The 13,945-nt window shown below is 35.5% G+C and overlaps 1 protein-coding gene across 1 annotated transcript in view; it reads left to right on the forward strand.

Moving 5' to 3' along the window:
- Positions 1-13,945, forward strand: part of LOC101619271 (canalicular multispecific organic anion transporter 1-like) — a 60,521-nt gene that overhangs the window by 32,952 nt on the left and 13,624 nt on the right. Inside the window, exons 10-13 of the mRNA XM_012730652.1 lie at positions 2,573-2,648; positions 6,486-6,546; positions 7,249-7,468; positions 11,428-11,582. Coding sequence (XP_012586106.1) covers positions 2,573-2,648; positions 6,486-6,546; positions 7,249-7,468; positions 11,428-11,582 — 512 coding nt within the window. The remainder of the gene's footprint in view (positions 1-2,572; positions 2,649-6,485; positions 6,547-7,248; positions 7,469-11,427; positions 11,583-13,945) is intronic.

Raw genomic sequence — 13,945 nt, forward strand, 5'->3', positions numbered from 1 at the left:
CAAAATTTTACTTTGATGGGTGGGAGAGATGAGTATGTTCACTGAAGGACTTGTAACATTTTTCTTGTAAGTTTTATCTCTGTTTTCTAAGAATTCTATTTTTGTAGCTTAGGTGACTATTTCAAGACCACCGTATCTATTAGTCACAAAACAGGTGGTGAGTAGAGATTACTTTTTGTACTAGAAATAGAATTTGTGAGCCCTCACTTTTGGTGCAACAGGTTAAAGGACAGCACTATGAAGCTGTCTGCAGCTGCTTCAGCAGGAATTCGCTCTCTGGTGACCCACATGGCTCAGCAGACTTCTCCTGTCCCATCCGCTGTTCCCATCAGCAGTGTATTTTGTCTGTCTGCCTGTTCTTCTCTCCAGTTTGTCTCTGGTGAATCTTCTCACCGCCCTTGCACCTCTGGCTGTACCCCAGTTCTGTATGCATAAACAAACAAATAGATAGATAAATAAATGAAGAAATCTTAAAAAAATAGAATATATTTTTGAAAGTCAGTGTTTCTGGATCTTTAATGCTAAAAAAATAAGTTTTAAAAAGCAATTATAAAATTAGTTCACTATTGATACATATACATGTTTTTATCTCTCTACCTAGTTTGTAAAAGGAAAACCATATTTTATGCAATTTTATCAATGACCAAAGAGAAAAAAAAAGGGGGAATGTTTAGGGGAATCAGAATTGCCTGGCCGGGAATGTGATTTACATATTATAATTTATCCTTGTTGGGCTTGAGGCTGTTCAAGAATTCCTTTAAAAAGTAGACCATTTTCCATTTAAAAAGTCTGATTAACTTATGTGACACCACAGTGGGAGTAAAAAGCCACATTGTGGAAAAACAGTGGCAGAATCATCAAGAGTCCTTGGCTCTCATTCTGACACTGAAAAATTGAGTCCTTATACAAGTAACTCCCCTGCTTCTTCCCATTTATGAAATCCAGGGTTTGAACCAGATCTGTTATTCTTACTGGCTGACATGAAACTATACAATGCACATTTTAATTACTCTCCTGCTCCTAAGCCACCTGTGACCTAGCTGTTGTTTTCCAATCATTCTTCAGCTCTCTTCTGTGAATGATAATAATTAACTTAGAAAAAGTACAATTTACAACACTATTTTTATTTAGGTTATATCAGCTCTCCAAGAATCCATTTAGTTCTGAAAAATCCATCCATCTCCCTTCATCTCAACAGAAGTGAGAAGTGAGTTTATAAGGAAACCAAGATATCAGGCTTAAAGATAAATTTACATTATTTATAGGTTTAGTTCATCTCAGTTAATTCTTTTCCACTCTAATACTGATGGTAGCTCAGATGTCTTGAGTATTAACTTTGTTATTATATTCGCATTTTACATTTACTTAATCCTCTTTGAAATTTCCTGAGGCAACAATGATTCAGATTTTACAAAGAGATTAGCTGTTTTGGGCAAGAAAGATTATAAGGGACAGCATTTGAATCTGACATTATTTCTATTTCATGTCAGAAACCAATCCAATTTAAATATGGTATCAAATATTTAGGAGCAAAGCCATTGTCTTAGTGTGAAAAGATGGGCAGATTCTGCAGGTGTCTGTCCTTTCACTTACACACGCACACAATCGCTCTGGGTTTCAGGTCACTCATTTATCCCCACTGAGTTTTATTTTTCCCTACAAAATGCAGGTAAATTCATCTTTTTCTTATCAGTTCACTTTAGCTCAGATTATATAATGTATATAAAAGCACTTTATAAGTTATAAACATATAAATTTAATATTACTACTACAAAGACAGGAATGTGCTTAGGCAGGAGAGGCTGAAACATCTCCACATGAACTTTTCATCCTTTGAGTCAGAGAACACCATACTTCATTGAGGTGTTTCATGTACATGAAGGTCTGCCATTATGAACTAGATGTTTACTTCTAGAAATAAGAAAGTACCCAATTCATACAGAAGATCTTAGATATCGCCAAATTTACTTTTTCCTTTTAAATGTAAGGTTGAAACAACCAAAAATTTGCTAGTTCAAGATGTTTCCCATCCAATTCACTCATAATAATTTAAGCTTCAGTCTCCAGGTGTGTAAACTTGGTTTATGTGACTTGCTTAACTTATCATGAATCAGTCTTTTTGTCCTAAAATAAGAATAGAGTATTTTCTCATAGGGCTAATTTTCATATACAGAAAGCACTTAGATAAATTCGCCACAGAGGAAGCTAGTATTAGTAACAGTAGGAGCATGACAGAGATTTGGGCAACTGACCATTGTGTTTTCTTAATCATAATATTCCTCTACGAGGCTTGCTGATACTGCATGTTTTTTTAAAGACAGGAGTCATTTTCCTCCTGGGCAAATACTCAACCCTACTGTGGAAGATCCAAAATAAGCTAGAACCCTCTCTCATGACCAAAAATAAATTTCTCTGTAGGCTTTTCATTATAAAATCTGAATTTTAATAGGACAACTACCTATGGGTACAGAACATAAAAATTGCTCCAACATGTATAGCCTTTGATTTTATTTCTATTTTATGTATCACTTGTTTATATGCATATAAAAACACTTACTGTCTTCCTCTCCAGCTCATGCTTTAAAGCCAGTCAGTGTAATCAACTCCAGAAACATACTCAAAGGCCAAATCCTGGAGCAGAAAGATAGGTGAGTATTAGCATAATACCAGATTTACTGGATTACAGATTAATTGTGTTTTATAGTCTTTAAAATGCATTTTACAAAAAAAGATCTATGCACTATAATAAATACACGACATACTCAGTGGTTTCCAATTTGTAAAATATAAACTAGAGGGGTGTGTCTAAGTTTTTAGAGTGAGGTCATTGTGATTTAGTGTGCAAAAGATATGCTCATTAGACTTCTAGCAATTTCTAGGCAAATTCTGGTAGTAGAAATCTACTCTTAATTATATCCCTAACCCATGCACTTGTATATACTACAGATGTGAATGTGAAAACAGACATGATTTATGACTTAGAAATATAAAAATGGCCTAAGAGGAGAAGAATCTGCTTAGAAAAATAAGATGAAGGAAGGGCTGGAAGTCTGATGAAAATAGGGAGAGAGGGAGGAAGATAAAGACTGAGGAATTGAGAGGGCGTGTGGAAGTGTGAGAGAAACAAAAATAGTAAAACTTTGCTCCTGATTACATTTGGTTATTTTATGCTTCTTTTTATTATTTTATGCTTCAGTCAATTAAATGAACAAAGACTGATCAAGAAATTAACTAAGCAGTTCTTTGCCCCAATGTAGCATCTGGCAGTTACAAATAGGAGACTGAAAAGAAAAGGAAATAAAATAGGAAAAATAAGGATAAAAAATTATTTGATAAAGTTACAGGTAGGAGCCACTGTCTGAAATTGCTAAAATGGGGAATTAGAATAGACTACAGGAAAGCAAGTGTTCAGGATCACTAGTTCATAACTTATTGATTTGACCTTAAGTCAAAGAAAAGACCTAGAAATTATTTCACCCTGCTTCACATCATGATACTCTCTACTCCGTTCACCTTTATTATTTTCCATGATTCTTATTAATTTTCAGGATACTGGGTATTACTTTTATTTATTTTTGTCTATCTACCCTCTCTGTTATAAACTTTATGAGAGCAAAAGTTTTTATCTATCTGTTCATTCTTCGATTGCCATCAGCTAGAATAATAAATTGCACATAAACAGGTTTTTGATACATATTTGTTAAATGGAAGAATAAATAACTAGAGACTTAACAAACTCTCAGTTTCTTTGAATCCATCATTTGTTTTACTATATTTTGTGGCCACTATAACAGCACTTTTTATTTAAATGAGTGTCAGTTCTAAGGCTTTTCAAGAACAGTAGGTCTAAAACAGAAACAAACTTTGAAAGACATGTGCTGTAACCCTCTGCACATCTCTAGAACATAGAATTTTCACCTGTGTCTAGTCTCATCATTCCTCAATAAGTAGCTTGCTTAAAAACTTAAGTCAGTAAATATTCTTGTAAACTTAAACACATACTTCTTTTGATAATAAATCATTTTTTTTTTAAGATTTATGAAATAATTGTTAGTCATGTATCTAAATTGAGGCACTTGAAGTTTCTGTCAACTGTTTTTGGGAAAAGAGCACCAGTATAAATGGAGATTTATATATAGGTCTATCTAGATATCCAAGGATCTGTTTATTTCAAAGATTTTTCATGTTGCAGAGACTCATATTGGAGCTAACACTCTGAACGTAACTTTTTTAGTGAAGGGTAAGTTAGGGGTATCACTTTGATTTGACTAGTCATACCCAGTAATATAACACATGTTAAGCTTACTTGTTAAAGACTGTGATAAAAATATTACTAGGCATCCATGTATACTCCATGCTGATCTTTTTATGTTTTTGGCCATGATGATTAAATTGTTTTTAATCTTGTGTTTGAGCGCCTAGAGACCTATATTTTTCAAAATATAGACATGTATATTTTTCAAAATACATGTAAGTTCCGCTATACTAGTTTATTATTTTATGGTATGTTATATCCTAGCTTTTCTTTTTAAATCTGTTTTACTATTTATTAAGTAAAACGTAAATTTACTTTTTTTTTTAAATTTTGAACATAATTTTCTATTTTTTAGAATTACCCTGTTATTACTAATTAGGTCAGAATTAAGATAGGCTAAGGTTTGGAAGATATAAGAAGGAACTTAAAAGCAGCTTAGAGACTTGTACCAGTGGGATGCACTGACATAGAATATTGTGAGTCTCCTTAATGGGGGAGCTCATGGGGAGACTGGGAAAATGCCCAGGAGGAGGGAAGTGGAAAGTAAGGAAATTGAACTGAGTAATAGCTGAGAATCCCTCCCTTGAAATGTAATAGTTTAGACTTGCTTTAATTATATTAGATAACTTTATAATAGGCACTACAATAATTTGAACTCTTTCCACATTTTAATTTTCATCTAAATTTATACAGCACATATTATTTTATTTCCTGAACTGTCTTCCCTGGAGAAAATTAACTAAGAATGTCCTTTCAGTATCTATACTGCCCCCTTCTGGCTTTCGTGCTACACTGTTTCAATCACTTTAATCTTCATACATTCCGAGTCCTTTACAATTTTATGTTCCATTGAGGAATAATGACGTCAGTGTTAATTTTGTACCTTTCATACAAAAATATGCAGATGGTTGTGTTGTTGTGCCAACTTTCCAAAGGGTTTCTGAAGTACAAAACAAGATTCATTTTTAAAACTTCTCTACCAGAATAAAATAACTAGCTCTTTTAAAAAACAAAGAAAACCTGGGCCCTCCCTGGTGGCCCAGCGGGTTAAAGCACAACACAAAGAAGCTTAAGCCACTTCCGCATGAGTTCAATCCCGCCTGCCCCGAGGAGATCCACATGGTGAGGCAGACCTCTCCCCTCAGCAGTGTACTTCGTCGACCTGCCTGTTCTGTACCCCACTCTGCCTCTGGTGAATCCTCTCACTGCATCTCTGCCCTGTACCCCAGTTCTGTACGAATAAATAAATAAATCTTTAAAAAAAATCAAAGAAAACCTGTTATTCACAACAAAGTATCAGAGCCAAATGTAGTATTTTTTTTTTTAGTGGAAAATAAGTAAATAGCACTGCACTTGGAAAAGCAACCTCCTCCTGTATAGCACTCCAGAAATGATTGGTCTTTGTTAGTTATGTCTAATTACTATGTTTTAATTCCATTTTAACATTTGGGTTTCAAAGAATTTATATCCAGCTACATTAAGAATAAATTTTTGGGCTTAACATTGAGCTAAATTTGCTTCTCCAAACAGAGGCCATGCCAAGGGCTTGAAGGATGATGACAGTAATTAACCCAAATCATATACCAAGAGCTATTCCAGTGGCCGTGTTTGTTAAATAGTGCATCTTTTCCTGATGATGAAGCTGACCCTAAATGGGCATGGACTTTCTATACCCACAGAATGTTCTTGATATTGGTGCTAGAAGTAAAATGGAAAGAATGACCAGACTTGTTGAATAGGGCATTTTTGATTCTGATAAATAAACGGGGACATATGGAGAAATGGGGACTTCTTATGACCTGCTAAGATGCTTGTGCTTCAGTTCAGTACTTGTAGAGGTCAATCTGATTATAAATATACCCTCTGACTTGGAATTTAGCATACCCTCTGTTTCCATGTTTGGGAGCTTATTCCAAGGGTCAATGAAAAATATATGAAAGGAATGATCATTACAGTAATAACTAAGGTAGGAAAAACTGTAACCAGTATAACTATTGATTTTGTTAAGTAAATGGTAACACAGTAAAATGATGATACAACAACATGATGTTGTTGTAAGAGCAAATTGATGTTATTTATATATTGAGCTACATAGACCATCATCAGGGTAAGTCAACTGGCTGTTACTGAAGTTGAGAAAAATGCAACAAAATTATTAAGAATGTGTAACATGTTTTTAAAGTGTAGTACATCTGAACCCTAAAAAATGTACATTGTTTTGCTTTGTCAGGCCCCCAATGGATCAAGGAAAACAGTTTTCAATGAAAAAAGAAAAGATCCCAATTGGTGGGGTAAGCAAAGTAGAACTAGTTTGTGATTAACCACTCAAGTCTAAAAGATTACACTACATTATTAATAAACACCATACATTTTTCATTGAATTTGAAAAGGGCTGCTGTTTAATAGTCAAATAAATAAATAGTGATGCTTAGTTAGGATTGAATGCTTTTAGCTATGCATACTTTTGCTTACTACTGATAGTAAATAACATTATTTGAATACTTATTTTGTTAAGTCTTTAGGCCTGGGCTGACATTACATTTCTGTAGAAAGTTGCTAGTTATTCTAATTTAGAAGTAATCAGAGGATTAGAGGATTTAGTAATGTAAATAAAATAGCATTGCTTTTGGGCCCTCCCTGGTGGCGCAGCGGGTTAAAGCACTGCACTGAGAAGCTAAAGCCACTTCCGCATGAGTTCAATTCCCGACTGCCCCGGAGGAGACCACATGTTGTGGCAGACCTCTCCTGACCCGCCCGCTGCTCCCCTCAGCAGTGTACTTCGTTGATCTGCCTGTTCTGCTCCCCACTCTGTCTCTGGTAAAGTCTCTCACTGCCCCTGAGTCTCTGGCCTGTACCCCAGTTCTGTATGTACAAATAAATAAATCTTTAAAAAAAAATAGCAATGCTTTGGAAATGTAAGGGTAAGATTACATTTAGCGGTTAGTCTAGCTTTTAAGTATAGTAACCTAATTTTATTTCAACTTTGCATTTAGGTGAAGTTCTCCATCATTTTGAAGTACCTCCAAGCCTTTGGCTGGCTCTGGGTGTGGCTGAGTGTGGTCTCTTGCCTAGGGCAGAATTTGGTAGGCATTGCACAGAATCTGTGGCTTAGTTCCTGGGCAAAAGAAGCAAAACATATGAATGAGTTTACAGACTGGAAGCAAATAAGGAGCAGTAAATTGAATACCTATGGAATATTGGGATTAATACAAGGTAAAAAGAAAGAAAGAAAGAAAAAATCCAGCTGCTTCTCTTTTCTTTTTCTGACCTAATTCATTCACATGCAAGCATATAACAGATTTTATTCAAAATAAAAATTATGTAATTTTATAATATATAAACATATTCTAGATTAATTTATTTGTCTCCTTTAATCTTGATAATAATTAGAAAGGTACTATTATCCCTATAAGAATATTTTGACAACTGAGATGGAAAAATGCACAAAATGATGTAAAAATAAACTATAAAAAAATATTTTGTTACAAAGGCAATGACTTATGTACAAATTAACCAAAAGATTTTTGCTGTTTTTTTTTTTAAAAAACAGTCTATAGTTATTAGAAGATGTGTCTTCTCTAATTCTTGAAAAATTTAAAATTCCCTCAAGATGCTACTAGGTACAATTATAAATTGTCCATAATTAAAGTGAGGCTAAGAAATGAAACTATTTATTATCTGCACTTTTAACAGACTATGACTACATTTTACAGAACCTTATCCACTCAAAAAACAAGCTAGTTTCACTAACCAATTCATAGTTCACTTTCTGTTTTTATCCCTAAAACCTAAGAAACACTTCCACATGTAAATAGCAGAAGCCTACTCTGAATAATACAGAAAGCTAACATCAAACAAAATGAACACAGAAGCAGAAGATGTTACATGCACATTTTATTAGTGAAGATCTTACCTTATTTCCAAATAAATGAAGTAGGTGAAATAGTGCTGAATACCGCCCCAAGTACACACACACAATTGCTTTAAAGTCTCTATGACACTCTGAATAGTTTCATTGTTAGGAACTTCTTTTCTGCAATTCAGGTGTAAGTAAGATACAGGATACAGGCACCTTATGTTCAAAATGCAATATATAAAGAGTTCATTGCTGTTCCCAGTTTAAGATGAGTGAGTGGACCATCTAACTGACTTACCACACAAAATTCCACTGAAATGATGTGAATAAATAGAAAAGGAAACTTAGGGAGATTTCAGAGTACTAAATTTCTACATTAAGTGATTATATGAATAAATATTCAAGGCTAGAAGTACCAAAAGCCAGGCAGAGAAGATCTCTATGAGGGAGAGGTTCAATTCTGCCATAGAGATACGTTAAAATCATGGTACAGAAATTTGGGTTGGGCTGCATGAACATAATCAAAGTAATTCACCAACGTATTTTTGTCCTGGCCCATCAGCTCTCCTACAACATCCACTACTGATGCCAACAACAACACATACACAGCAGCGGGCATTTGTATATAAAATGGGCAAAGCTATGTCTAAAGAGGAAATTAGGGTATTTGGTGTGTGTGATTAACATAGAAGAAAGTTTTCTCAAGTGGAGACCAATATAAAGACTTAAACAGAACTTGAAGCCCTTCTATTAGAGGAGAGAAATGGGGAAATTATCGCACGCAACAGCAAAAAGTCATACCAAGAAACTCGATGAATTAGACAGCTTTTGTCTTACATATTTAAAATGCTAATGAAGGATGGTCATACATTTTAATCAGACCAACAATATAAATAAGAGTCAACAAACAGAGCAGCTGAGTCCAGAGGTAAAATAATCATATTTGGAATAGAAGCTTAAAATGTCTAATTAGCATTCACAGAGATTCAAAATATTGCCTCAAAGCAAATGCAGTGTGCGTGGAGTTCAATCTTAGAACAAGAAATTTCAGGAAAAATTTAAATAATTTTAAAAGACTGTAAAAGTATGAGAAGGTAAATTAGAAGGAATTATCCCAGATGTATAAGATCAAGAACATAGATGGAAAATGATAGATAAGGAAAAATTAGAGGAACAGTCCAGCAACTTCAATATCATATAAAGTGACTATAAATGCAGGGGGAAATGATCAGATCCTTAACATTTAACAACTTGTCCCATAACTGAAGAATGCAAATGCCTGTTCCTACAACCATTTCAGTTTAAAGCAGAGAGACAGAGGTGTTCAGAGAGTAGTTTGTATGCAGGGAGGAGGAAGCTAAATGGAATGAAAGAAATAATAGAATATCTAATGAGTTTGAGTTTATTCAGCAGAGATTTGCTGACCACTGAAGTATTTGGGAATAAATTAGCCTTGTTGCATAGAAACCTAACATGGAAAAAATAATGGTGCATGCGTTTTAAATTTAGTGAACTTCTTGAGTAATATGTGATTAGTAGTAATATAAATACTAAATATTTAATTGAGAAAAAGTGGTGACCACTTATTTTTTAAAAGGGGCTAAAGGAAGTAAGGGGAATGGGATAGGGAAAGAACAGAAACTAAGACTGTGAAATAATTTAACTGCAGTTTGTGATACTGTTTAAATATCAAACTACTAGGGAAAAGAGTATAAGATGGTCAGGGTCAGATATTTTGATTTTGGCTTTAAACATATCTGCAAGGGAACAGGAACCATATAAGCAACACACTTTTCTGAGCACTTTTGTATGTTAGAGTACAGTGGAGCAACTGTGTATCCTCTGACTTAAGAGCAAACTTTTCCAAGTAACTTAGAAATTGACTGACTCCCCAATGGGAATAGACCAGTCCTTAAACATACTTGAATGAGTGCCCACCACTCTGTAGTTATCGCTTCCATTCATGATTCTTGTTGGCTTCATGTCTCGAAATCACAAAGTGATGGCAATGTGATCTTCCAAAGAATTTCCTTCCATCAAAATCTACTAAATCATTGTTTGAAATACATTAATGTGAGTCAAATAAACTGTTCTCAAACCAATCATTGTAGCCAAACATTTTTTTTTCTTCCAGCCCTATAAATTTCTCTAATTTTGTGTTTCTTTGTCTTTCCTTTTTACACATCTGGATAGTACTTTTCTGAGTTTGTGTCTTTCTTGTAATATTTTTAAAATGCAGCTGACAATCGTCCTTGTGCTAATAATGGTTTTCCAACCATTTCTACTAAAACTACAAGTTTATATTTAAACAATATCTGCCTTTTTAGCTGTTGCAAGGATCCTGTCTATCAGCCAAATCTCAGTAGTTTAATGCAAAATAAAGATTTTTTCCTAACTTATGCTGTATATCCACTGTGGATTAGGAAAGGGTCTCTGTTTATCCCAGGGTCCCATGTGGAGGGGACATGGCACCAACCATGTGATAGTGGTATCTGTACAAAGGGAATAGGCGCTTTAGCTGGTCTGAAACCAACAAACAAGTGCTCTAAACTAGAAGTATCCTGATTGTTTCTCTCAAAACTGACTGTTTAGAACTATTCATTTGATCCCATTAACCACAAGAGGGCCAGAAAGTGCAATTCTACCATGGACTTAGAAACAAGGAAAATTGAAAGTATTTGGCTAAAAGCACCAATGACTAACACATTGTCCCAAGGATATCATAAAGTTAATAGGGAGCTAACTTTCTGTGAATGAGATTTATTGCTGTCTTTGGTGCATTTCTGTTAGACCTGTGACATGAATGGAGAATGACAGCTATTCATATCTATTTTCAACGCACCAATCTATTTATATTTAGTTTAGCTCTTATACATACTTAAGTACACTATTTTAATTTTAAAAAGAGAAATGCTGGTCCTCCCTGGTGGCACAAGGGGTTAAGTCTCAGCACTATGAAACTATCCCTAGCCACTGAAGCATAAGTTTGATCCCCAGCTAGCAAGCTACCCACATGGCCCAGCAGACCTCTCCTGACCTACCCACTGCTCCCCTCAGCAGTGTACTTTATCGATCTGCCTGTTCTGCTCCCCACTCTGACTCTGTCTCTGGTGAATCCTCTCATACCTTAACCCCCTCCACACACATCCCACCCCCACACCTCTGGCTTAACTCCAGCTTCTGCGTGCATAAATAAATACATCTTTAGGAAAAAAGTAAATAAAAAAGAAATGCTATTATAAGCAGCATATTGAATGTTATAACATAGAGTTGCTTTAAGATATTTCCATGGGCCTACTAACAATGTGGTTTTCAGGTCTATTTGTGTGCTCTGGAGCCTATGTACTCACCAAAGGGTCCCTTGCTGCCTCCCGAACTTTGCATGCTCGGCTGCTGGACAGTATGCTTCACCTCCCACTCCAGTTTTTTGAAACCAACCCCGTTGGCCAGACCATCAATCGATTCACCAAGGTAGGTAAAGCCATTCTTTCTCAAGTAGCATATCTAAAGATGATGATGCAATTTTAATACCTTTAGTATCCTTTGTAAAGTATATTTTCCTTAGAAAAAAGCATATTTAATATGGATTTTATGGCCAATCCTTGGGATATTTGTCACATGATTAAAAATAACTCTTGAAAATTGCTGAAAGAATCCAAATGCATATGTGCTTTGGTCTCTATAGCTCAAACGTGTTTTGACTATGGGAATCCATGTTTAGATGAGAAGGGAAGAGAGTGTAAGTTTTTATGGAGACACTGAGATTTTTTAAAGCCTTTTGCCTTTAAGAAACTAATGAACTTGCTTATGGTGCAAGGGGTGGGGGTGGCTTGAGCGCCCCAGAATGTTTCTGCTGACCTATAGGGTTTTCTCCATGGCGCTTACAACAAATACTTTTAATTGCACTATCTAACATAACCTGCAACACATACGAAATTTGCAGTTCTTAGTAACTACAATAAAAAGTAAAAAGAAACAGTTGAAACAGCTGACTTTAATATTAAGTTTAACACAGATGATCTAAAATATTTCAAACTGTAATCAATACAAAACTATGCATAAATTTACATTGTCATTTTTTTTTTGGTAAGCTGTCCTTAAAAGGAGACCTCTAAAATTAATTTGTATCATATATTTCTAACACAACTGAATTTGCAGTAGCTACTTTTCATATACTTACTAGCCATATATTGCTAGTGATTCCTGCCTTAGTGTTGATTCATAATCTTAAAATGTGGCAATATGTTTATGTGTATGTGTGAACTTTGATTTATGAAAGCATTTAGTTTACACAGAATTGTTTTAGTCCTCACCATTGGGGAAAATGAAGATTAAATTTGGAAATATAAGTACCTATCAGAATAAATGCTTGGTGAAATATCAAGTCTTGCTAATCATACCAATACACACTGCTCTTTGAATATACACACTATTCCTTAAACATATATAGGCAGATAATCAAATGTTCTCCATCTCTCAGTGGACTTTTCTCTTTGATCTTACTATTTGTTACTACTTACATAGGAACATGTCAACTAATTAGATGTTGAACAGATGGGCAAATGGGCAAATGTTTTACAGGCAGGAAGAAAAATACATATGACTTCCACTATTTGATGAAATAATCAGAGAAGTAGATGAAATAAGACTGAGAATTAATAAAATTCCATCTCTACAATCTGTAGCAGTCATTCAAGATCAGTCTCTTCTATTATATTTGATCTTTTAGATCATATCTTATACCACAGAGTTATATTTGAGGGGCTTCTCTGGTGGCACAAGGGGTTCCATCAGCACTATGAAGCTATGGGCAGCTACAGCAGCATGAGTTCAATCCCTGGCCAGGGAGGTGACGCACATGGTGCAGCAGACCTCTCCTGACCTGCCAGCTGTTCCCCTCAGCAGTGTGTTGCAGTCAATCAGCTTATTGTGGTCCCTACTCTGACTCTGGGAAATCCTCTCACCAACCCCCCTACCCCATACCACTGGCCTGTACCCCAGCTCTTGTATCCATAAAGAAATAAATCTTTTTAAAAAAGTTATATTTGATTTAAGTTATAAGTGACTGTAATCCATCCACAACCATCCCATTGTTCTTTCATTTCCATTGCCCAACTCCATCGTTTAGCTCCTAATTTTGTAATGAAGATTATTTTGGGATCCACCTACCCAAGGAGGTACCAGGATATGTTCTCAGTGATAAGTTCATGTTAGACATGTTTTACAGATTTTTTTTTAAGATTTATATATTGATGCTTACAGAAATTGGGGTGCAGGCCAGAGGTGTGGTGGGTGAGAAAATTCACCAGAGATGGAGCAGGGAAGAGAACAGGCAGATCCACTGAAATACACTGCTGAGGGTAGAAACAGGCATGTCAGGAGAGATCTGCTGTGCCATTTGGGTCAGCTCCCTGGTGAGGAATCGAACTTGTGCTGCAGTGGCTTCAGAGAGCCTCATAATGTAGTACTTTAACCCACCACCAGGGAGGGCCATGTTTCACAGTTTTTAAGAAGTGAAAACTGTAAGGGTAGCCTAGTGCCCCTGCACACAACTACTGGGGCTTGGACTTGTCTTTTACTAGCCTCTGACTTTGGCCAGATAAAGGCAGTGCTATGTAGTTGTCCCTGAGAAGTACAAATTGTTTGATCATAGGCATCTTGTTACTAGAACACTCTCTCAACTCTTAAAATGGACCAACAGGGGGAAAATATACCTGGTGGGTTGGGGTGGACAAAGACCTGATAGCTAGACTTATTTCACTATCAGACTATGGGTATCATATCTGGATAAATGTTTATTTTTCCACTTAATGCTATAGCTTTCCTCCCTCTCC

The sequence above is a fragment of the Condylura cristata genome, unplaced genomic scaffold (assembly GCF_000260355.1).
Source record: "Condylura cristata isolate star-nosed mole 26May11 unplaced genomic scaffold, ConCri1.0 scaffold00003, whole genome shotgun sequence".
Taxonomy (NCBI): Eukaryota; Metazoa; Chordata; class Mammalia; order Eulipotyphla; family Talpidae; genus Condylura; species Condylura cristata.